The sequence below is a fragment of the Lissotriton vulgaris genome, chromosome 5, assembly GCF_964263255.1.
Source record: "Lissotriton vulgaris chromosome 5, aLisVul1.2, whole genome shotgun sequence".
In the NCBI taxonomy this organism is placed as follows: domain Eukaryota; kingdom Metazoa; phylum Chordata; class Amphibia; order Caudata; family Salamandridae; genus Lissotriton; species Lissotriton vulgaris.
The window spans coordinates 1,344,340,101-1,344,364,920 of NC_141693.1; the positions used below are offsets into that span (position 1 = coordinate 1,344,340,101).

The 24,820-nt window shown below is 50.1% G+C and overlaps 1 protein-coding gene across 1 annotated transcript in view; it reads right to left on the reverse strand.

Moving 5' to 3' along the window:
- Positions 1-24,820, reverse strand: part of SYCP1 (synaptonemal complex protein 1) — a 5,090,281-nt gene that overhangs the window by 4,312,255 nt on the left and 753,206 nt on the right. The window contains exon 7 of the mRNA XM_086919665.1: positions 9,795-9,853. Within this exon, the coding sequence (XP_086775791.1) occupies positions 9,795-9,853 (59 nt within the window). The remainder of the gene's footprint in view (positions 1-9,794; positions 9,854-24,820) is intronic.

Here is a 24,820-nt window from a genome sequence, read left to right on the forward strand (position 1 = left end):
TGCCTGCCTCGCTGCCGGTTGTCTCGGCTGTTGTTTGTTTTGGTTTTTGCCTTGTTTTGTTCGCCATTTGTGCCTGTTTTTCTGTTATATTTTCTGCCCGTGTTAGCGTTGTGTTCTCCATTTGTGCCTGTATTTTAATCTTTTTGTGCCCGTGTTAGCGTTTTCCTTCCTGTTTGCCCGCCTACCTCGCCGCCCTCCGCCTTCCCTCCCCGCTCCCCGCTCCCGCCACTACCGCTGACCCCGCCCCTTTTTTCCTTCTGTTCCCACCCCGCTCCCGCCTCCCAGCTGCTCCGCCCACCCGCGCACTTCGCCTTATATGGCGACCGTGCGACGCAGGTGAGTGTGACCAACTTGTGGGACACCCCCGCGCCGCACGGCCACCAGCTGCTGCGTGTGCCCCAGCGCCTTGCCCTCTGCCTCGCTGTCTGCCTCGCTGCCGGTTGTCTCGGCTGTTGTTTGTTTTGGTTTTTGCCTTGTTTTGTTCGCCATTTGTGCCTGTTTTTCTGTTATATTTTCTGCCCGTGTTAGCGTTGTGTTCTCCATTTGTGCCTGTATTTTAATCTTTTTGTGCCCGTGTTAGCGTTTTCCTTCCTGTTTGCCCGCCTACCTCGCCGCCCTCCGCCTTCCCTCCCCGCTCCCGCCACCACCGCTGACCCCGCCCCTTTTTTCCTTCTGTTCCCACCCCGCTCCCGCCTCCCAGCTGCTCCGCCCACCCGCGCACTTGGCCTTATATGGCGACCGTGCGACGCAGGTGAGTGTGACCCACTTGTGGGACACCCCCGCGCCGCACGGCCACCAGCTGCTGCGTGTGCCCCAGCGCCTTGCCCTCTGCCTCGCTGCCTGCCTCGCTGCCGGTTGTCTCGGCTGTTGTTTGTTTTGGTTTTTGCCTTGTTTTGTTCGCCATTTGTGCCTGTTTTTCTGTTATATTTTCTGCCCGTGTTAGCGTTGAGTTCTCCATTTGTGCCTGTATTTTAATCTTTTTGTGCCCTTGTTAGCGTTTTCCTTCCTGTTTGCCCGCCTACCTCGCCGCCCTCCGCCTTCCCTCCCCGCTCCCCGCTCCCGCCACCACCGCTGACCCCGCCCCTTTTTTCCTTCTGTTCCCACCCCGCTCCCGCCTCCCAGCTGCTCCGCCCACCCGCGCACTTCGCCTTATATGGCGACCGTGCGAACGCGCAGCGGTCACGCGCAGCGGGCGCGCCGATTGTGCGCCGATGGCGCGCCAAAGGTAAGCCCGTCTACGCCCGTCCGCGCCTGAACCGCGCCCAGTGCCAGGACCCCTGGCCCACGAGGACCCCGACCGACCCGCCTGACGTACACCGCCGCCACCCTCACCGCACTCAACACCGGCCGAGTCCCGGGATGCTGCCGAGCCACCCCACGACGCACCCACGGACTCTTCAGCTGCAACACCTGCAAGTTCACCTGCATCAGGACCTGCCCGACACCAGCACCCGCCAAGCCGAGCACCAGCAGCAACCACCTCAAGTGCATCCTGCTCAACACCCGCTCCGTCCACAGACACGCCATCGAACTCTGGAACCTCCTCGACACCACAGCCCCTGACGTTGCCTTCATCACGGAGACCTGGATGAACGCCTCCTCAGCGCCCGACATCGCCATCGCCATCCCAGAAGGATACAAGATCACCCGGAAGGACCGCAACACCAACCAGGTGGGAGGAGGCATCGCCATCATCCACAAGAACACCATCCGCATCACGACCAGCACCGACAACACCCCACCCTCCGCCGAACACCTGCACTTCCAGATCCACACCGACCCGAAGACCACCCTCAGAGGCACCCTGATCTACCGACCTCCGGGACCACGCACTCAATTCAGCGAGGACATCGCCGACTTCGTCAGCCCACACGCCCTCCCCTCCGCTGACTACATCCTCCTGGGGGACTTCAACTTCCACCTGGAGAACAACAACGACTGCAACACCAGCTCCCTGCTCGAACACCTCGCCAACCTTGGACTCAAGCAGCTGGTGTCCACCCCCACCCACCTCGCCGGACACACACTCGACGCCATCTTCTCATCCAGCAAAGACATCGCCTTCAGCCACGCCACAGAACTCCACTGGACGGATCACAGATGCATCCACTTCACCTTCAGAAGAACGACGACCAACCACCACCAGCAACAGGCTGCCCGAAGAAGCTGGAACAAGATCACAGCCGACCAGCTCGCCGCCTCCCTGAGCCAGCACCCTCCGGCCAGCTCAGCGAACCCCAGCCAGGCCGCCGACAACCTCACGAAGTGGATCAGCAACTGCGCAGACGAACTCGCCCCACTAAGGACCCCACCCAGCAGACCCGGCAGTAAGAGAGCCCCATGGTTCACAGACGAACTCAAGAACTCCAAGAAGAACTGCCGAGCCCTCGAGAAAGCCTGGAGAAGGGAACCCACGCCGGACAACAGGACCACCCTCAAGCTCGCCACCCGGAAACACCACCAACTGATACGCATCGCCAAGAAAACGGCTTTCAAAAACCGACTAGACAACAACGCACACAACTGCAAGGAACTCTTCAACATCGTGAAAGAGCTCTCCAACCCCAACGCCGGAAACAACGACATCACCCCTTCGCAAGACCTCTGCAACTCCCTCGCTTCCTACTTCCACAACAAGATCGCGGACATACACGACAGCTTCAGCACTCTACCGATGCACGCCACGACCGCAGGACCTCCACCCACCACCACCCTCCGCGCCTGGACCCCGGTCAACACCGAAGACACCGTCCACACGATGAACTCCGTCCACTCCGGATCCCCAACCGACCCCTGCCCTCACCACGTCTTCAACAAAGCCGATGCTGTCATCGCACCCCACCTGCGGGACATCATCAACACCTCATTTGACACCGCCACCTTCCCCGAGAGCTGGAAGCACGCCGAACTCAGCGCTCTACTGAAGAAACCTACAGCAGACCCCACCGAACTCAAGAATTACCGCCCCATCTCGCTCCTCCCGTTTCCAGCCAAAGTCATCGAGAAGACCGTCAACAAACAGCTGGCCACCTTCCTCAAGACGAATGGATCCCTCGACCCATCGCAGTCCGGTTTCCGTGCCAACCACAGCACCGAGACCGCCCTCATCGCCGCCACCGACGACATCCGAGCCCTGATGGACAACGGGGAAACAGCGGCCCTCATCCTCCTGGACCTCTCCGCGGCTTTCGACACGGTCTGCCACCGCACCCTAGTGCAGCGCCTCAGCAACGTCGGAGTCCAGGAGAAGGCGCTGGAATGGATCGTCTCCTTTCTCGACGGAAGAACACAAAGAGTCCGCCTACCACCGTACAAGTCAGAGGCCATCAAAGTCATCTGCGGCGTCCCTCAAGGATCCTCACTGAGCCCGACTCTCTTCAACGTCTACATGAGCCCCCTCGCGGCCATCGCACGCCAACACAACCTCAACATAATCTCCTACGCCGACGACACGCAGCTGATGAGAGAGGTAGCCGAGTGGATGACGACGAGCCGCCTGAAGCTGAACACAGATAAGACGGAGGTCCTCATCCTGGGCTCCTCGCCCTCCGCCTGGGACAACTCCTGGTGGCCCCCCGCCCTGGGCACCGCACCCAAACCGACGGACCACGCACGCAACCTGGGTTTCATCTTGGACTCCTCCCTCTCCATGACCAGGCAAGTCAACGCCGTCTCCTCGTCATGCTTCAACATCCTGCGCATGCTGCGGAAGATCTTCTGGTGGATCCCCACAGAGACCAGGAAGACCGTCACCCAGGCCCTCGTCACCAGCCGACTGGACTACGGCAACGCACTCTACGCCGGAACCACCGCCAAGATCCAGAAGAGGCTCCAGCGCATCCAGAACGCCTCAGCCAGACTCATCCTCGACATCCCACGACACAGCCACATCTCCGGACACCTAAGAGACCTGCACTGGCTCCCGGTCAACAAGAGAATCACCTTCCGCCTCCTTACCCACGCACACAAAGCTCTCCACGACCAAGGCCCGAGCTACCTCAACAACCGAATCAACTTCTACGCTCCCAAACGCCAACTCCGATCCGCCAGCCACGCCCTTGCCGCCGTCCCACGCATCCGCAGAGCCACTACAGGAGGAAGGTCCTTCTCCTACCTGGCCGCCAAGACCTTGCACTCCCTCCCGGCCGACCTGCGCCTGACCCAAGACCACCTCTCCTTCAGGAAGAAGCTCAAGACCTGGCCGTTCGAGCAGTAGCGGCAGCCCCCCCCCCCAAAGCGCCTCGAGACCCTACGGGTAGGCAGCACGCTCTATAAATGTCTTTGATTGATTGATTGAGTTACGTTCTATTGTACAGCTTGGTTGGACGTTGCAAAATCTGCGTTCAGGCTACGTACCATGGCGTTTAATCAACACAACGTCATTATTCGGTATCTTTAACCTTACTGATAAACAAATCAGTTTGGCACAAAAATGAGCAGACTATACGGTTCTGAGCATTGAAAAAACTTGAGAGATTACCATTGACAATGTCAGAGAGACCTGTCATTGAATGGATAATACACGGAACGGTTACAATTCCGATAACAACTTTCCAGTTTAAATACTGCCAAGAGTATATACCTGTGGGCCAGTATGAAGGGTTGGGTAAAGAATACATCAAATCAACCTGGGGTTTACCTTATACACACAGATGTTATAGTGAAGGGAAAAGGGAAGTATTCCTTAGTGGTAACAATTGTAAAAAATCACTAAGCGGTACACTTCTGTGTCAAGGTATTAACTTGCATGGAGCCTGCGAAGGGTCTTCAAATAACCTTTCATGTCACCTGCATGGCACGCCTGCAAAACAGATAGAGCCATTTTTTAGACCACTTTCTAACAGCAGTTACGTTTTAATAAGTGACCACAGCTGTTGTGGCATGCTGCCAGAAAAAGCCTATCTGACAACTGTAACTTCCAGGGCCGTTTGCTGTATGCAAGTATTGTATCCACACAGCAATCCAGATATGGGGGCCTTGTTATGGCCTTCGTTGAATATCCCTTCTATTCGAATTGATACTTTAAGCAGAATGAAGTCTATTCTTTTACAGACAACTATGCCTTTAACGTCATCCAAAGAAACGTTTGATCTGCAAGTGGCAAGAACATCGGCAGAGATACATTCTCTTTTATCGACAAATTGCCCCGTGCATTTCGTAGAAATATTGAGCCAAATCTTAAACATGTCTGATACCAGTGGCATCGCACATGTATTTAAGACAGTTTTTTCGGGACTGTTAGCACCCTTTGAAACAGTTCTGGGCATCTTCCTGAATTTTGTCCATTCTGTCTTTGGCAGCCTACCCTTAATCTTGGGACTCGTGGCAGGAATTGTATTTTTGCTCCTTCTGCACCGATATAGCAAGCCAATCAACAGACAAGACTCATGCAACGATGGAAGAAACGATCCTAGCAATACGATACCGAGACCGTATCACTAAGGTCCTCGCATTGGCCCGGCTAAGAGATCTGAGTACAACCTGGTTTCTTTCATTCAGACCGATCTGGCAAGATTGCATCTTACCTGTGCTTCGAGGTCTGCTATGGGGAGAAAAATGCGTGTTGGACGTCTGTCTTACACTACCATCAGCAATACCAATGGATATCGATACTTTGCTAGGTCCTGTAAGGACTCATGCATCGTGTTTTCCTCAGCGGCTACCGATTCTGATGACGGCATTCGTTGAGACTTCACCACTACAAGTAGGTGGCGGTGAGGTACTAGAGGAAAGCAGCACCAAACAGGTACTACCTTCTGTGAGAATTGCTGATCCTAACATCAGTGATAGCAATCACGCAGAGAACTGCACAGTTGCAGTATTTTCGAACTTGGTCGAACTTTCCCCTGATGTTGTAGACCAATTTTTTGCGAGTCTGTCTGAAATGATGTTCTCTCCAGTCAACGAGAATAACTCTTTAAAAAAAACAATGAGCACATAGCGTTCCCTGAAACTCAGAATTCGGCCTTCAGTTTTGATAAACAAAGCTACGGAAAATATTTGGAACTATTTTTCCCCTGAAAGCGAAATTATTTTTGTCCATTTTTCCAAAATATTTACCTTTTTTTGGCACATGGTACTCTGCTTAAAGTAGAACTATTCTTAGAGAACAGAGCTTCTATTTTTAGGATACTAGAGACAATATTTTACCTCAGCCTCTAGCACATATACAGCATTTTGTATAAATATGTGATGGAATGGTCTCGAACTTTTCTGTATTAAGAGCCATTTCATGTGTAATTTTTGCAATTCATTCAGCTGATATATATATATGCATTTATCTGAATGATGACACTGCTTGAAAAGCGTACAGTACCAACACTCATTTTCGTGTAATTACCATATACCATTTCAAATGCGAAATATGTATTTTGGGGTGGGTTGGAAAACACACATACATCGTTATATGTTTACTATTGCTTAGTTTTTTAGTAATGATGGACATTAATCCGTGGAGTGGGTGTTGTGTTTCTATCTAGGACCCTAATTCGATATTCCCGATTCCTGCCCTTATGTGGTTATAATCAATGATATCCTAATAAAGGCATAAGAATCATATCCATATTCAGTAATAGCCCATACAGTCCAAAGCACAGCACGGCTACTCCCACCGACTCCTAGAAAGCACAACGCGTTCTTTAAACAAACCAAGCCTCCAGCAGCCCGGGAAATTCCCCCTGCTTTTGTTTTGATTTGAACAAGAACTCCTGAAGTCCAGAAAGAACTGTTAGTTCTTAGTGACGTCTTATGTCCAACCTTACGTCAAACTCAGCACCTTTCAGGTATAAATATACCAACAGTTGCCTTAAGCAAACACACAGTGGTTTGGAGCAGAGCAGCTATCTACTTGCCCGAGAGCCCAACTGATGCGAGAGCCTACGGAAGCCGCCCCTCCCGTTTGACGCACTGAGAGAGACACTGTCTTTTTCTCCAGCCGGTGTTTCCAGCCTACCCTTGCGGGTTGCTGGCGGATCGAGTCCTGAAGAAAAGAGATACCAGACCTCCCACATTCTATTACCACGGTACAGAGCTGACTAAACCCTTAAGAGAATTCTTGATGCAGATTCTTGGCAAACAAATCTTAACCAACTTAACTTAAACTGCTACTCACTTACTCCTTCCCAAGTATTAGGCTTAGGTCAGGTACGCTGGGGTAGACGTAGTTAGAAGCACCAGTTGAGTACGTTAGTCAATGTTTTTATGTATGCATATATTTTATCCATTTTAAAGTACCATATGGCTAAGAAACCATATCAATGCTTTTACAGTATTATTTCATAATACTACTTTTACTGTACGCACTTTACTTTATGATAAGTATTGCAATTGTGGCAATTCATTTCTCTTGCATGAGAAAGAAGACTGCTCAATAAATAACACCTTTTATTGAAAACGCCCGTCTCTCTATTTCTCTGCACTCTGGTGAAACTAAGTATGCACGGTTGACTGAGTGAAATAGCTGCCTATTGTTTTCACTCGATTCTAGAGATACACTCTTATTCTGAGGGAGCAAAGTTGTCATGTTTATGCGGTTGTCAGAAACTGAATCCCTTCTTGTCTGAATCAGGGAAGTTCATCCCTCCCTATTCATTCAAGAAAGTTTCTAGTGACCTCTGAGCTAGCTGGCGCAAACCTAAATTAAGTCTAACATAGTCAGTAGAGACCTAGATGACCTGCAGTCCTACGTCTACACTGCTGTTTATGTTATTCCAATGCGCAGAGCCTATTGTGAAAATAGGAACTACACTACAAACCTCAAAATGGCAGTCCAGGCATTAGTAATCTCGAGAACTGAATACGGATGCACTACACTTTCAAGGCTTCCCAAGAATAGAATGGCTCCTCTAAAATAGTTCTACATTCTGTCAATCAATTGTTCTTTTTGCATTTGTCACCCCGAGTGGGACGGGTATGCCCAAACGTGGGTCCCGTGCTCTCCATGACACTGGAGTCAAGCTATCCTGACTGAAAGCCTGACACAGGGCCTAGGATGCTTGTTTCCGGACCTGGCTTGGCAGTTCGGTCTGGACTGTTCCCATAAGGCACAGGGTGAAGACTGATTTGCATATGGCTGGGTCTAAACTAGGGTGGCATGGTGAGCAAAAGAACGATGGATTTTTCCCAGATCTCTTGACTGGGGGTGAATGTATGATGTATTCAGCATTCCATCCATCATTTGTTTGACTAGCACTTTTTACCCTAAGTGGGATGGCTATGCCAAGAAGTAGGTCCCTTACTCACTGTGCCACTGGATTCAAGCTAGCCTGGCTGATGAAGGGTAATACCCAGAAACGGGTCCCAGGATGCTTGTTTCTGGTCCAGGGAGGACCTGGCTTGGCAGTTCGGTCTGGACTGTTCCCATGAGGCACAGGGTCAAGACTGATTTGCAAATGGCTGGGTCTAAACTGGGGTGGCATGGTGAGCAAAAGAACAATGGATTTAACCCAGATCTCTTGGGGGTGAATGTATGATTTATTCAGCATTCTGTCCATAATTTGCTTGCTTAACACTTTTCACCCTTAAGTGGCATGGGTATGCCCAGACAACGTGGGTCCCTTGCTCACTGTGCCACTGGATTCAAGCTAGCCTGGCTGATGAAGTTTAATACCCAGAAACCGGTCCCAGGATGCTTGTTTCCGGTCCAGGGAGGACCTGGCTTAGCAGTTCTATCTAGACTGCTCCCATGAGGCACAGGGTGAAGACTGATTTGCATATGGCTGGGTCTAAACTGGGGTGGCATGGTGAGCAAAATAACAATGGATTTAACCTAGATCTCTTGACTGGGGATAAATGTATGATTTATTCAGCATTGCGTCCATCATTTGTTTGCGTAGCACTCAACTCAAAAACAAGGCTTATATCAGGGTAAAAAAAAAATCGACCACATCAGTCCTCACCTGAAGGCCCTGAACTGGCTACTATACGTAGCCAGAATTCATCTCAAATAAGCATGGATCACACACAAAGCGTACACCAAGGTGTCTAGCTCAGAAATTGGGGATTTCCATTGGAATCAGATCTTCCAGAAGAGCCAGAGATCTACTACTGAAGCCACTGATGTTCCAGAAGAAAAAAACATATGACAGCATTCTCAAGAGCGGCACTGAGAATCTGGAACTCGCTATCTCCAAGCATCAGAGGATTACCAACTGCCGCAAGAGTCAAGAAAGAAACCAAGATCTTTTTAATGAGCAAATTCCTGCCGTAACCTTTTCCGTTCAATCTTGCAGTCTTACCTTTAAACTCTTGCTTAATCTATGCATAAGCATCTCTTACCAAGGTCCCATCTCACCTGTTATTTATAGGGTTTTATATTCTGTGATGCTAACGAACTAATATGCAATATTGGATACTCTAGACATACAGTCTATGTTGCTGAATGAAGTCACTGTTACGGTTTCTAAATTGGTTATAAGTTGTCAAATGCTTTCAAGCGAAATGTACTATAGAAATTAAATATATACAGTTTTACTATAAAGCGCTCTGATACCCCACAGGGTCAGGTTTGCGCTATATAAAACAAATATATATATATATATATCATTACTCTTGGGCTCTGACACATAAGTCTCCATGCGTCCATATACACATATACACTAATCCATTGTGTGATGCAACATTTTGTAAATAACTTCATGACCTAGAACTCAAAACATTACTTAATGGGTTTGAAATATACCTTGGAAAAGAAAATGTGTTCACAACTTAGTAGAGAGCAACTGCACAGCAAAACTAGAATTAAAATCGAACTTCTGAAACTGCTTACAAATTTGAACATCCTTTTACTCACTTACTTCAGTATTTTTAGTGAGTTCTCCATAAAGCTGTCCATACTCTTCCCGTTCATGATCATCTAATGACAAGATAGAAAAAATAAGGTAATGATTCAAGCAATCACCAGCAAAATACAGCGGAAAAAGTCAGGCCTAATTAGCATTTTGTGGGTGTGTTTTCAGGATACTGAATAAATATACAAACCCAAGGTTTCACTCACAGCGCTTCTAAAGTTAAGCTGCACTTAAGACTCAGAGGCCTTACTTATAGGTAGGGCCACTGCAATTATGTGATAGGGGAGGACCTAATTACGCTGCGGGGCTGACTAAATTATGCGTTAAAAAAAGCCAAATTATACGGAGTAATGCTGTATATTTTGTGATAGTATTCCTTCATTACTTGGATGCTTTTATTCATGTGAACACTATATGGGCAAAGGTTTCCCTCATTGGTACAAGTTTAACACCCAAACACATCAACCACTAAAACGTGACCATGCAATCTTTGTTTAAGGGTATTTTTAGATCTGGCTACACGCATTGTTCCGTTTTTTGTAACTTTTGATCCGTTTCAGCAATATACTTTTCTTTTTGTTAAAATCTGCAGATTATGCAGTAGATGATACATTATATGACAAATCTTTAATTGTGCAGAAAACTCGGCAGAATCATATAATTCCCGTGGCACTTGATGAGTTTTGTGTGGTAAACGTGCCACTCTGCCATTTTCCCAAGACAAATTTCAGCAGATCCAACAGGAGAAAAATTATCGGAGGAAGATGTACAGAAAAAGTAAGTTACTTACCTATGCTAATGATGTTTTGGTGGAAAATCTACCTCCCTGCAAATGCCTCATCTGTTGAATCTCCTCCATGCGCCAGACAGGATCTGGAAAAGTTGAAATTGTTCTACTATACCTCGGAGCCATATATTGTGCCACCTCGTAATTCTGATATTAGTTCCCTTCCTTTTTCCATGCCCTTAGGGGTAAAGCTGAGATTGACCAAGATACAGAAATTCAGTACAAAACGAGTATTTAAATGCATATTACTCAGAACGGGGTGAGAGGTATGGCAGTGAGAAATCTGCAAGTAGACAAATTATTCTGCTGACAGATAATTCTACCTGCAGATTCCTCACTTCCTGCATCAAATTCAAAGCAAAAAAACACATGGGAAGAATCTTAGGAGGAATACAAGAAGAATTGTGCTATACGGACCAATGAAAGCAATCGTCCTCTTTAGTTCAAGCTAAAAACTATGAATGCTAGAAGGTATTCACCTATCACAACAATCCAATAGATTCTGTTGCTGGCAGTGTATAAGAAGAACTGGTCTCACCTGGCAAGTGACCCATTAATACCAAAATGTTCGACACAAAATTTAAAAGTATCCACCTCCTTAAGGGATCAATAAATCATAATATGCAGGTCATAAGATTTACACATTTATTTTAACGATACAAAAGAAAAATAGTCTGAGAATAGGCTAACAATCTGAAAGGATTCAACCTAAACACATCACGTGTCAATCGTGGTTCTAAAAGGAATGCATTGTCGTGTGTAACACCAGGAAATAAATTAACTTTCCCTCTGTATATCACCTCCCACTAAAGGTGTAAACTAAAATGCAGAAGAAACAGACATCTGCCAAACAAACTACAGCATCGTCGTTAGAGGGAGACAGGTAGAACACCAACTAAACACAACCCAGAAAAACGGATGTATGACGTTACAACGCAGGCTATTACAACGCCTGCCTTTACAACGCGGTTTTTTACATCGCATACCTTTACAACGCATAGCGCTTAGAGGTGCTGGATAGTGAAAAGTTTAATTTTCTATTCCAACTCCAGTCCCCGTGGACAGTAGGGAAGGTGTTGGATAGAAAATTAAACTTATTCCCTATCCTAGAGCGCCCCCCAGCGCAATGCGTTGTAATGGTTTGCGTTGTAATGACCGCGTTGTAATGATAGTGCGTTGTAAAAGTTTTGTTGTAAAGGTTGTTCACCCAGAAAAACCGGTACAAAAAAGAAAGAGAACAATGCCACTCAGCAAGATCGAATACTTACTACCCAAACAAGCACTGCGATGTCAATCGGTCTCGCCATTAGGATCTTATATGTATTTAGCAATGCAGCACATTAGCGTGGGTGCTGAATCACTTTCGCACTAGAAGTCAGGGTAAGTGCGTATCAATAAAGAGGCAGCAGAATCCATCCGCAGACATTAGCTAAAATGCCGAGTGTTGCGCTCCACCTTCTTCCAGTGCGCTTTAGACACCGAATATTCTATGCATATTTTAAAAACAATGTTGTGTGTGAAGATTTAAAAGTAGTGTGTAATATAATACATTTGATGACTTATTTTGTTTAATAATTGTTTAATTATCACGGCAAACATTAAGTAATACAGTATATTTAAGTAATTTAATGTTATCCCTGACTAAGGAATCAATTAAGCTTTTTCACACAGGTTTCACAGAGGCTGCTCCCGAAGGGGGCTCGAGAGCCGGCGCAATAACCAGCGCCGAGCCCCCGGATAAACCAGTGAGGGCCAGCCTTTTTGGCTCGTAAAACGGGACTGTAGGAGAGTAGGATCTGCAATCCTATGGTCACCCTAGATTTTTGCTTTTTGCTTCACGACTTTCCCTGGCTGTGGGCCAGCTAATCAGACCCACAGTCTAGCTGTTCTCTCTCTAAATTGACATCCATGTACTTTAGGTGCATTTACCAATTGGTATTGGGTCACTCTTGTAAGTCCTTGTACAGTGTACCATAGGTACCCAGGGCATAAGTGAACCCAAGGCCTACCAGGGGCTGCAGCATGTATTATGCCACCCCTGGCTGGCCATCCAAATCTGACACAACTGGCTGATCAATCAGCTGGGGCAAGGTGGTGTCATCACCCTTTGCTTTAGATATAGTATACCTATATCTAAACCTAAAATGGACACATATACTCCTAAAAGTCACTCCTATGGCAGGCATTAAAAATCCTGGAGGCAGAGTGCTTGGAATTATGTGAGATGGTGTGAGAAGTTGGCCTGATATGTGATGCTCACTAATTCTAGTGATCACCTTGTATCATGCCAAGCAACCCTTATGATGATCAGTTGTAAGTCAACCTTATAGACCAGTTATCCTAGTGGTAACGTGGACAAAGCAGTCTTAGGCTAAACTCTGAAAGGCATGTTTAGCCAGCTGTATTACCATACACAACCCCCTTGAATACCAGATGAAAAGACACCACACAGATATATGTTGAAAATATATATATATTTATTAACTACAAATATCCCCTGAACTCTTTATGAGCACAGAAGCACAAGCGTTAAACAAAACACAGTTTAAAATACACAAAGGTTGCACAATATGGATGAGCCCTAGGGGCCACCTAAACCATATACTAAGAAAGTGGTATAAGAGATACCAATCTAAAGGGAAACAGGCCTAGGGCCTTGGGAATCGCTGGAGCTGTTCGGGACTCGCAGTGACTAAGTCGGGAAAGGCCCGCGGGACTCTGGTGCAGTGTTTAAAGTGCACGCACTCACCAATGCAAAGTCTATGGTGCGTAAAAGTTAGAAAGTTAGTTATTTAGGAACCTTCCGAGTGACCTAGAAAGCTGAAACTTGAGACACAGGCCCTAGAGGTGTGTACCAGTGTGGGAACACCGGCGATGCTGAGTTACCTCACCCACAGGAAGCGGGTGCATAGGGTCGAAGTAGTGTCGGGTTTCGTCACGCTGGTCGATGGTGCTTGGAGCTGAAGATGCTGCAGGCGGCTCGATGTGAAGAGTTCCGGTGGATCCAAGGGTGGATCTGAAGTTGTGAAGACCTGAAAGCAGAGGGGACAATGTTCAAAGTCACTAGCCAGTGACTACCGTGGAACCAGATTGGAACCAGGCGATGTCGGGTGCAAACAGGCGTTGAAGTGTAGCTTCTCTCTGCAGCCACGTGGATACCAGGGGTCGAGGACGTCCAGGAGTCGGTCACAAGATGTCCCACGCAGACTTCTCGCTGTTGGCGGTGTCGGCAACTGGATTGGAGCAAACAGGCCTTGGCTAATGCAAGCCACGCAGGAATCGAAAAAGGCTTATCACTCGGACCAGCAAGGTCAGAGCGGGTGCTCCTTTTTACAGGAGCGAGGGCAAGTCAGGAGCAACCAGACCCGCAGTGTAGTTCGTCGGTTTCATCGCCAAGATGGCCGCTGACAACGTGGCAAGTGGCCGGGATGGCGCGTCGAGTGGCACAATGCAAAAGGGCCCCCCGCAGATCGTGGAGATGCTGGGGGGCTGATCTTCGGTGCAAGGGCTGCTCGGTGGTGGGGGTTCTCAGTCCCCAAAGCACAACGTCGAGGGTGCCTCGGATGCTGCGCAGTCAGCTCTTCGAGCTGTCTTCCAAGAGGTCCGGTCCCACGTCTCTGGGTGCCTCCACGGGTCCCTTCTTTGCAGGGACTGTGGATCGGGCTGTGAGAAGTCTGGGAGTCTGGGTCTTGTCAGGCTCTGGGCTCGGGCTCCGGCGGCGGCAAAGCAGACGTTGAGTTGCTGGTTGGTACCTGTGTTCACAGGGTGGCCACTCCTAGGCCACAAGGGAGATGCTCTTCAGTCTTCTGTGCAGCAGAATGTCGAAGTCCAGTCGTCTTCTTCGTTTAAAGTTGATTCAGGATGATCTGCGGTGCTCTGGCACTGCTCCCACTCTTATTCTCAATCTGAGGGGTGGATCACCTGCTAGGTCCCTCCTCTGGGTGGGACCAGGAAGGGGGGCGGTTACACCCCCTTTCCTTTGTCCAGCTCCTCGCCAGGCCTGGGTCTGGAAAGTCCCAGGACCGGTTTGGACTGGCTTATGCACGGGGACACCTTGTGTGCCCCGGGCATGTCTCAATCTATTCAGCCCTGTCCTACCCAATACACAAAATCCTGTCTGGGGTGGTGCTCGCACCTCCCAATGCAGGAAACCCTTTGTCCAAGCCTCCCTCGCTGGAAGGACTCCCAGCAGCAGGAGGTCAGACTTGTGTCTGTGGTGGCAGCGTCCATTTTGTGATGCTGAGGCTCTGGTTAACTTTAACCGGGGTTAAGGCTACACACATGTCGTGTCCCTCTAGAAGGGTGGAATGCTATCCCCGTCAACAGAACTGTCGAGGGGATAGTATTCCAAATCGTATGACACCTTACTCGACATGTTTTGATAAAGCCAAACCAAAGTTAGCATATAACCGCGAGGATTATAATGCACTTAAGAGTATATGGTATGGCAATATCCCGGAACAGCTAAGGGAGTGGTTCCCGACAGCTGCAGACAGGCTCAGCTCATGCTAGAGCACCATCTCACATATTTCCAAGCACTCTGCCTCCAGGATTGATGAGGCCTTCCATAGGAGTGGCTGATAGGAACATATGTGTCCAGTTAAGGTTAGATATAGGGATACTATATCTAAGTAAGAGGTGATTACACCAACTTACCCCAGCTGAGTGATCAGCCAGTTGTGTCAAATATGGAGGCCAGGCCAGGGGTGGCACAATACATGCTGCAGCCCCTGGTAGGCCTTGGCTACGCCTATGCCCTGGGCACCTATGGTACACTGTTACAGGGGCCTATAAGGTGAACCAGTTCCAATTGTGTATGCACCTAAGGTACATGGAGTCCATTTTAAGGAGAGAGCAATCAGCCTGGGGCCCTGAATAGCTGGATCCCAGGCCAACTATGTCAAAAACCAGCTAAACACCAGGCAAAACGTTTGGGGGTAACCATAGTCAGATGTCCACCTTCCTACATAACCCCCCACAAACTAAAGGAGATAAGGCTATCCTTGACCAGGTAAGCCTATATTGCCTAAGTGGCCCTATAAGGAAGTACCAGCTCTGGCTTGGTAACCCCCTGTATCATGGTCCACTAAGCAATCCCTCACCCTAAGGGTATCTGAGGGTCTCCACCATAGGGAATCTCTACCTGTGGTGTGTCTTTGCAAAGTCAAAGGCTGGTGTTGAGATGGAGTACTGAAGTGAGATTCCTCTGTAGGACTCAGCTTCCTCCAATCACTCTCCACCATGTGTGCCTTTCTTTCTTTGACTGAGTTGCACTGTGCTCTCAGGGTCAACCTCTGGCTACCTAAAGCTGGAGGTTGGGTCCCACTGTTCGGCTTACTGGAGGGACAGTTCAGGTTTGGGCCCTTATGGTCCCAGGTTTGGCTGTGCCCAACAGAATCCATCTGTGGAAGGTCCCTAACTACTTTTAAGGGGGCTCCCTCAGGAGCTTTTAAAGTTTTCACCTCACTAGGGCTACTAGTTTTAGTGCCCCTAATCTGTTGATGGGGTGCTTTATTTGACAGGGGGCCCTTTGGGTCTCACTGTCCTTCTTGTCCTCTGCAGCCCTGGGCTGAGAAAGGCAAGGTAGAGAGGGGCAGGTTACCTGCTTCAGACTGGGTCCCACCTGAGAAGGGTCCACTTCATCAGCCCGCACGCCCTCCCCTCCGCTGACTACATCCTCCTCGGGGACCTGAACTTCCACCTGGAGAACAACAACAACCGCAACACCACCACCCTGCTGGACAACCTCGCCAACCTCGGTCTCAAGCAACTGGTGACCACCTCCACCCACAACGCCGGACACACACTCGACCCCGTCTTCTCATCCAGCAAGGACATCACCTTCAGCCACGCCACCGGACACCACTGGACGGACCACAGCTGCGTACACTTCAGCTTCAGAAGGACCACGATCCACCATCACCAGCAACAGGTTGCACGCAGAAGCTGGAACAAGATTACAGCCTGCCAGCTCGCCGCCTCCCTGAGCGAGAACCCTCCCACCATCGCAGCGAACCCCAGCCAGGCCGCCAACAACCTCACAAAGTGGATCAGCAACTGCGCAGACGACCTCGCCCCTCTGAGGACCCCGCCTAGCAGACCCGGCAGCAAGAAAGCCCCATGGTTCACCGACGAACTCAAGAGCTCCCAGAAGAACTGCCAAGCCCTCGAGAAAGCCTGGCGCAGAGACCCAACACCAGACAACATGACCACCCTCAAGCTCGCCACCCGAAAACACCACCAACTGATCCACGCCACCAAGAAAACTGCATTCAAGGATCGACTGGACAACAACGCACACAACAGCAAGGAACTCTTCAACATCGTTAAAGAGCTCTACAACCCCAACGCCGGAAACAACGACATCACCCCATCACAGGACCTCTGCAACTCCCTTGCCTCCTACTTCCACAACAAGATCGCAGACATACACAACAGCTTCAGCTCACAACCGACGCACCCCACGACCGCACCTACGCCCCCCACCACCAGCCTCCTCGCCTGGACCCCGATCAGCACCGAAGACACCATCCGCACGATGAACTCCATCCACTCCGGATCTCCAACCGACCCCTGCCCTCACCACGTCTTCAACAAGGCCGACTCTGTCATCGCACCCCATCTGCGGGACATCATTAACACCTCCTTTGACACAGCGACCTTCCCGGAGAGCTGGAAACACGCCGAACTCAGCGCTCTATTGAAGAAACTTCCAGCGGACCCCACCGAACTCAAAAACTACCGCCCCATCTCGCTCCTCCCATTTCCGGCCAAACTCATAGAGAAGACAGTCAACAAGCAGCTGGCCGCCTTCCTCGAGACGAACGGATCCCTCGACCTCTCGCAGTCTGGCTTCCGGGCCAACCACAGCACCGAGACCGCCCTCATCGCAGCCACCGATGACATCCGAGCCCTACTCGACAACGGAGAAACAGCGGCCCTCATCCTCCTGGACCTCTCCTCGGCATTTAACACTGTCTGCCACCGCACCCTAGTACAGCACCTCAGCAACGTCCGAATCCAGGAGAAGGCACTAGAATGGATCATTTCCTTCCTCGCCGGAAGGACACAGAGAGTCCACCTCCCCCCGTTCAGATCAGAAGCCACCGAAGTCATCTGCCGCGTTCCTCAAGGCTCCTCGCTCAGCCCCACCCTCTTCAATGTCTACATGAGCCCCCTCGCAGCCATCGCACGCCAACACAACCTCAGCATCATCTCCTACGCCGACGAGACCCAGCTGATCCTCTCCCTCACCAACAACCCCGCCACCGCCAGAGCCAACCTGCACGAAGGGATGAAAGACGTAGCCGAGTGGATGATGAACAGCCACCTGAAACTGAACTCAGACAAGACGGAAGTCCTCATCCTGGGCTCCTCACCCTCAGCCTGGGACGACTCCTGGTGGCCCCCCGCCCTGGGCAGAGCACCCAAACCAACAGACCACGCACGCAACCTGGGCTTCATCCCTCTCCATGACCAGACAAGTCAACGCCGTCTCCTCGTCGTGCTTCAACATCCTGCGCATGCTACGTAAGATCTTCCGGTGGATCCCTACCGAGACAAGGAAGACGGTCACCCAGGCCCTCGTCACCAGCCGACTGGACTATGGCAACTCCCTCTACGCCAGAACCACTGCCAAACTCCAGAAGAGACTCCAGCGGATCCAGAACGCCTCAGCAAGACTCATCCTCGACATCCCCCGACACAGCCACATCTCCGGACACCTGAGAGACCTGCACTGGCTCCCGGTCAACAAGAGAATCACCTTTCGTCTCCTCACCCACGCACACAAAGCCTTACACAACCAAGGCCCAGTATACCTCAACAGCCGCCTCAACTTCTACAGTCCCACACGCCAGCTTCGATCGACCGGCCACGCCCTCGCCGCCGTCCCCCGCATCCGAAGAGCCACCACAGGAGGAAATTCCTTCTCCTACCTGGCGGCCAAGACTTGGAACTCCCTCCCGACCCACCTCCGCCTGACCCAAGACCACCTCGCCTTCAGGAAACAGCTCAAGACCTGGCTGTTCGAGCAGTAGCGGACCCCCTATTCCGAAGCGCCTTGAGACCCTCCCGGTGAGTAGTGCGCTATATAAATGCATTGATTGATTGATTGATTGCCATCAGAGGCTCTGTCAGGCCAGGCCTAACAACCTCTGGGACAGTTCCTTCATCAGGGGTAAGATCAGTACCCTGAGGAGGCTGATCCTTTCCTAAAGTCTGGTGGGAGGGAGATTTCTCTTCCTCCTCAATGCTCTCAGTTTGGGTGGAGTGATCCATCATTTCAGGCTTCACTACCCATGTATCAGTTTGAGTTTGGGCTGTGGCCATCACAGCCCCACCAACCTTTTCAGGAGGAGACTCAGTTTGGGTATGGGCTGTTACCATCACAGCCCCGCTACTCTTTTCAGGAGGGAAGTTAGCTAAAGATGGGGCTGAGGTTTGCTCAGCCCTACCAACCTTTTCAGGAAGGACATCTTGGATTGGGGTTGTAGCCATCACAGCCCCACTAACCTTTCCATGGAGATTTACCATTCTAGAATGGGTTTACTGTTCAACCTCAGCCCAGGCTGAGATTTCCAAATCATTACCAAGTAGGCAATCTACAGGCAAGTTTGCTGACACTGCCACTCTCTTTGGGCCAGTGACACCTCCCCAGCTGAGACTTCCTACTGCCATGGGATGATTTGTTCGGATTCCATCAATGTTTGTTACCTGGTATGTGGCACCAGGTAAAAGTTGCTTAGAGGGGACTATACAGTCAGCCACCATGGTGATGCTAGCCCCTGTGTCTCTAAAAGCTTCAACTTTCAAACCATTGATGATGGGTTTTTGTCTATATTTGCTCAAGGTGTTTGGGCAATCAGAGAAGTTGGCAAACCCCATGCCAGTCTCATAAACAAGATTATTTGGGGATGGAGACCTGGATAGGCCAGGGTCCACCTGTGGTCCAAAAGTAAACCCACCCAGATTCCTGGGTGTGCTCCCACTTCCTGGGGGATTACTGCTGACAGTAACAGGAGGTGTTGGAGCTGGCCTTGGAGGTATATTCTCTTTATTGCCATTCTTGGGACAACAGCTGTCTGTTTTGTAATGCCCAACCTGTTTACAGGTATGACAATAAGGCTTTTTTCTGGGTTGAAGAAGTGTCTTGGGACCCACCCACATTCTTGGAGTTTTGGGGCCCTGGGGAAGTCTTTTCCTTACTTTTATCCCCACCCTTCTCTTGAGGCTTGGTAGTCTCTTTCTTTTGGTCACCATCTCTTTTGGTCACCATCCTGGTTCTTAGGCCTGATCCTGGTTCTGACCCATTTGTCTGCCCTCCTACCCAATTCTTGTGGGGAGGTCAGATCAAAGTCAACCAGGCGCTGATGTAGAAGCTGATTTTGACAATTACTTAAGATTTGCTCTCTCATAATTAAATTATACAATCCTGTATAGTCAGTAACCTTACTTCCCAGCAACCATCCCTCCAGAGCCTTAGTGGCACACTCAACAAATTCAGACCAGCCCTGAGTCTGTGTCTTCTGGGTGTCTCTGAACATTAAACTGTACTGTTCAGTGGTTAAGCCTAACCCATCAATCAGAGCACTCTTCAGGACCAGGTCGTTTCTAGAATCCCCATCACTAACTGTGAGGAGTCTGTCTCGGCCTCTACCTTCAAAGGAGAGCCACAAGATTGCTGCCCACTGCTCCTGAGGGATCTGCTGAACCTTGCAGGCTCTCTCAAGTGCAGTCATCCATTTGTTGATTTCATCCCCAGCTTTGTAGGGGGGCACAATCTTACTCAGGTTTCTGTTATCAAAAGACCTGTCTTTATCCTTGTGGATAATGCTGCCACCAGTGGGTTCTATTACCCCACTCTCTCTAGGCTGTCTTACTCTAGCAAGTTTCTCTTGGGCCAGGGCAACTTCTAATTCTTGTCTCTGGATCCTAAGTTCAGCCTCTCTCATTTTGGCCTCATGCTCCCTTCTCTGAGGGCTAGTCATCTCCCTTCTGGAGTGACCATGGGAACCTCTAGAAGCCTGGGAGGTATTGGAGTCACCTGAGTGATTCCTCCTCCTGCTACGCTCCTGGTTAGTTCACTTGGGTGTCTGGGCAAGGTCAGCCTTGCTTCAGTCCCAAATACACTTAAGGTAGCCTGGTTAAGCCTACTGACTAGCACCTGACTATTTCTGCCATCATCAGAATCACTGCTCCCCCCTTCTGTCTCCTCTTCTTCTTCCTCTTCCTCCACATCTACCTGAGGGTCTCCAGTGACTTGGTCATCCTCATCTATCTGGACTATAGGGACAGGGGCGTCAGTATTGTCATCTTCAGAAGGAGAGCCTCCTTCAGCATTCCCTGTGGGGTCTGCTTTAGAGGTCTTTAGAGTCTCAGACTGGTCTAAGATCTCTCTAAGGTGGTCTGTAGTAGGGGATGGCCCTGTCTTCAGACCCCTTAAGGCACAAAGCTGCATTAGTTCCTTAAAGGAAAAGATAGCAAATTTGGATGGTGCCCTTGGAGGGTCACTCTCAACAGGAGTAAGTCCACTGGACCCCTCTGCTCCAGACATTGCTCTAGTGTGGTGGATATGTTGCAATCTACCTACACTGGTGTTTACCTACTAAACCTATCTAGTAGTTGTAGTCATGGTGTGCTACTCCCTTTCCTCTACAACAACTAAGTTCAGTAGAACTTAAGTATACTAGTCTTGTTTTATATGTACCTAGCAGGTACCTGTATGATCTTTCAAATGATAATCTCAAAGATTGCAATGGTAAAACAACAGCAAGCTCAGATCCCAATCCGCTGCTCACCAATGTGAGAAGTTGGCCTGATATGTGATGCTCACTAATTCTAGTGATCACCTTGTATCATACCAAGCAACCCTTATGATGATCGGTTGTAAGTCAACCTTATAGACCAGTTATCCTAGTGGTAACGTGGACAAAGCAGTCTTAGGCTAAACTCTGAAAGGCATGTGAAGCCAGCTGTATTACCATACACAACCCCCTTGAATACCAGATGAAAGGACACCACACAGATATATGTTGAAAATATATATATATTTATTAACTACAAATATCCCCTGAACTCTTTATGAGCACAGAAGCACAAGCGTTAAACAAAACACAGTTTAAAATACACAAAAGTTGCACAATATGGATGAGCCCTGGGGGCCACCTAAACCATATACTAAGAAAGTGGTATAAGAGATACCAATCTAAAGGGAAACAGGCCTAGGGCCTTGGGAATCGCTGGAGCTGTTCGGGACTAGCAGTGACTAAGTCGGGAAAGGCCCGCGGGACTCGGGTGCAGTGTTTAAAGTGCACGCACTCACCAATGCAAAGTCTATGGTGCGTAAAAGTTAGAAAGTTAGTTAGTTAGGAACCTTCCGAGTGACCTAGAAAGCTGAAACTTGGAACACAGGCCCTAGAGGTGTGTACCAGTGTGGGAACACCGGTGTTGCTGAGTTACCTCACCCACAGGAAGCGGGTGCATAGGGTCAAAGTAGTGTCGGGTTTCGTCACGCTGGTCGATGGTGCTTGGAGCTGAAGATGCTGCAGGCGGCTCAATGTGAAGAGTTCCGGTGGATCCAAGGGTGGATCTGAAGTTGTGAAGACCTGAAAGCAGAGGGGACAATGTTCAAAGTCACTAGCCAGTGACTACCGTGGAACCAGATTGGAACCAGGCGATGTCGGGTGCAAACAGGCGTTGAAGTGTAGCTTCGCTCTGCAGCCACGTGGACATTAGGGGTCTAGGACGTCCAGGAGTCGGTCACGAGCTGTCCCACGCAGGCTTCTCGCTGTTGGCGGTGTCGGCAAATTGATTGGAGCAAACAGGCCTTGGCAAATTCAAGCCACGCAGGAATCGAAAAAGGCTTATCACTCGGACCAGCAAGGTCAGAGCGGGTGCTCCTTTTTACAGGAGCGAGGGCAAGTCTGGAGCAACCAGACCCGCAGTGTAGTTCGTCGGTTTCGTGGCCAAGATGGCCGCTGACCACGTGGCAAGTGGCCGGGATGGCCGTCGTGTGGCACAATGCAAAAGGGCCCCCCGCAGATCGTGGAGATGCTGGGGGGCTGATCTTCGGTGCAAGGGCTGCTCGTTGGTGGGGGTTCTCAGTCCCCGAAGCACAACGTCGCGGGTGCCTCGGATGCTGCGCAGTCAGCTCTTTGAGTGTCTTCCAAGAGGTCCGGTCCCACGTCTCTCGGTGCCTCCACGGGTCCCTTCTTTGCAGGGACTGTGGATCGGGCTGTGAGAAGTCTGGGAGTCTGGGTCTTGTCAGGCTCTGGGCTCGGGCTCCGGCGTGAGGCGGCGGCAAAGCAGACGTCGAGTTGCTGGTTGGTACCTGTGTTCACAGGATGGCCACTCCTAGGCCACAAGGGAGATGCTCTTCAGTCTTCTGTGCAGCAGAATGTCGAAGTCCAGTCGTCTTCTTTGTTTTAAGTTGATTCAGGATGATCTGCGGTGCCCTGGCACTGCTCCCACTCTTATTCACAATCTGAGGGGTGGATCACCTGCTAGGTCCCTCCTCTGGGTGGGACCAGGAAGGGGGGCGGTTACACCCCCTTTCCTTTGTCCAGCTCCTCGCCAGGCCTGGGTCTGGAAAGTCCCAGGACCGGTTTGGACTGGCTTATGCACGGGGACACCTTGTGTGCCCCGGGCATGTCTCAATCTATTCAGCCCTGTCCTACCCAATACACAAAATCCTGTCTGGGGTGGTGCTCGCACCTCCCAAGGCAAGAAACCCTTTGTCCAAGCCTCCCTCGCTGGAAGGACTCCCAGCAGCAGGAGGTCAGACTTGTGTCTGTGGTGGCAGCGTCCATTTTGTGATGCTGAGGCTCTGGTTAACTTTAACCGGGGTTAAGGCTACACACATGTCGTTTCCCTCTAGAAGGGTGGAATGCTATCCCCGTTGACAGAACTGTCGAGGGGATAGTATTCCAAATCGTATGACACCTTACTCGACATGTTTTGATAAAGCCAAACCAAAGTTAGCATATAACCGCGAGGATTATAATGCACTTAAGAGTATATGGTCTGCAGCTTTCGGAACCAAGCCCTTTAGCTGTTTCCATGATAACGCTATACCATATTCTCCTAAGTGCATTATAATCCTCGCGGTTATTGATAACTTTGGCATAGCATTATCAAAACATATCGAGTAAGGTGTCACACGAATTGGAATACTCTGGCGACGGGGGTAGCATTCCACCCTTCTAGAGGGACACGACATGTATGTAACTGTGAACCCAGGTTAAAGTTAACTCGAGCCTCAGCATCACAAAATGGACGCAGCCACCACAGACACAAGTCTGACCTCCTGCTGCTGGGAGTCCTTCCAACGAGGGAGGCCTGGACGAAGGGTTTCCTGCCTTGGCAAGTGCTAGCACCACCTCAGACAGGATTTTGTGTATTAGGTAGGACAGGCCTGAAAGGAATGAGACATGCCTGGGGCACAGAAGGTGCCCTGTGCATACACCGGTTCAAACCAGTTGCTGGGGCACTCCAGCCCCAGCTCTGGCGCGAAACCGGACAAAGGATAGGGGGTGTAACCACCCCCCTTCCTGGTCCCACCCATAGGAGGGACCTAGTCATAGTACAGCCCCCTTTAGGAGAATAAAGGTAGGAGCTGGTCCCATTCCAAATTAGATTATCCTGAATTGAATCTACAAGAAGAAACTCTGGACTTCGACGTTCTGCTCCACAGAAGACTGAAGAAATCTCCCTTGTGGCCAAGGAGTGACCACCCTGCACAAGCAGGCACCATCAAGCGTCCAGCGGTTCACTTTGTCGTCTTCCCGAGTGGATCCAGACTTCAGAGACCGACGAGACCCGGACTTCCAGACCTCTCTGACCTCTACCTACATCTGCAGCACAGCTGAGATCCGTGGGTGCGACGAGACATGTGGGATCAGCCATCTTGAAGAAACTGCACTTCGTTTCCAAAACGACTTCTGAGGTATCCTCGACGAAGTGCGTTGGGGATTGAGAAGCCCCAGCCCTGAGCAGCTCCTGCACAAAAGATCAGCCCTCCAGCATCCACGAGATCTGCATGGGGCCCTTTTGCTTGATTGCTGCTCGATGCGTTGTCTGGTCACTTGCCGGCTGGCTAGTGGCCTCCTAGACGACGATCCTTGAAATTCACACCACTGGTCTGGTTGCCTCAGACTGGCCCTTGCTTCCCGGCAAAGGAGAAGCACCCCGGACTCTCCTGGTCCGCACCAGACGCTGATTCCACTCACCGCGTGGGTTGCCTTTG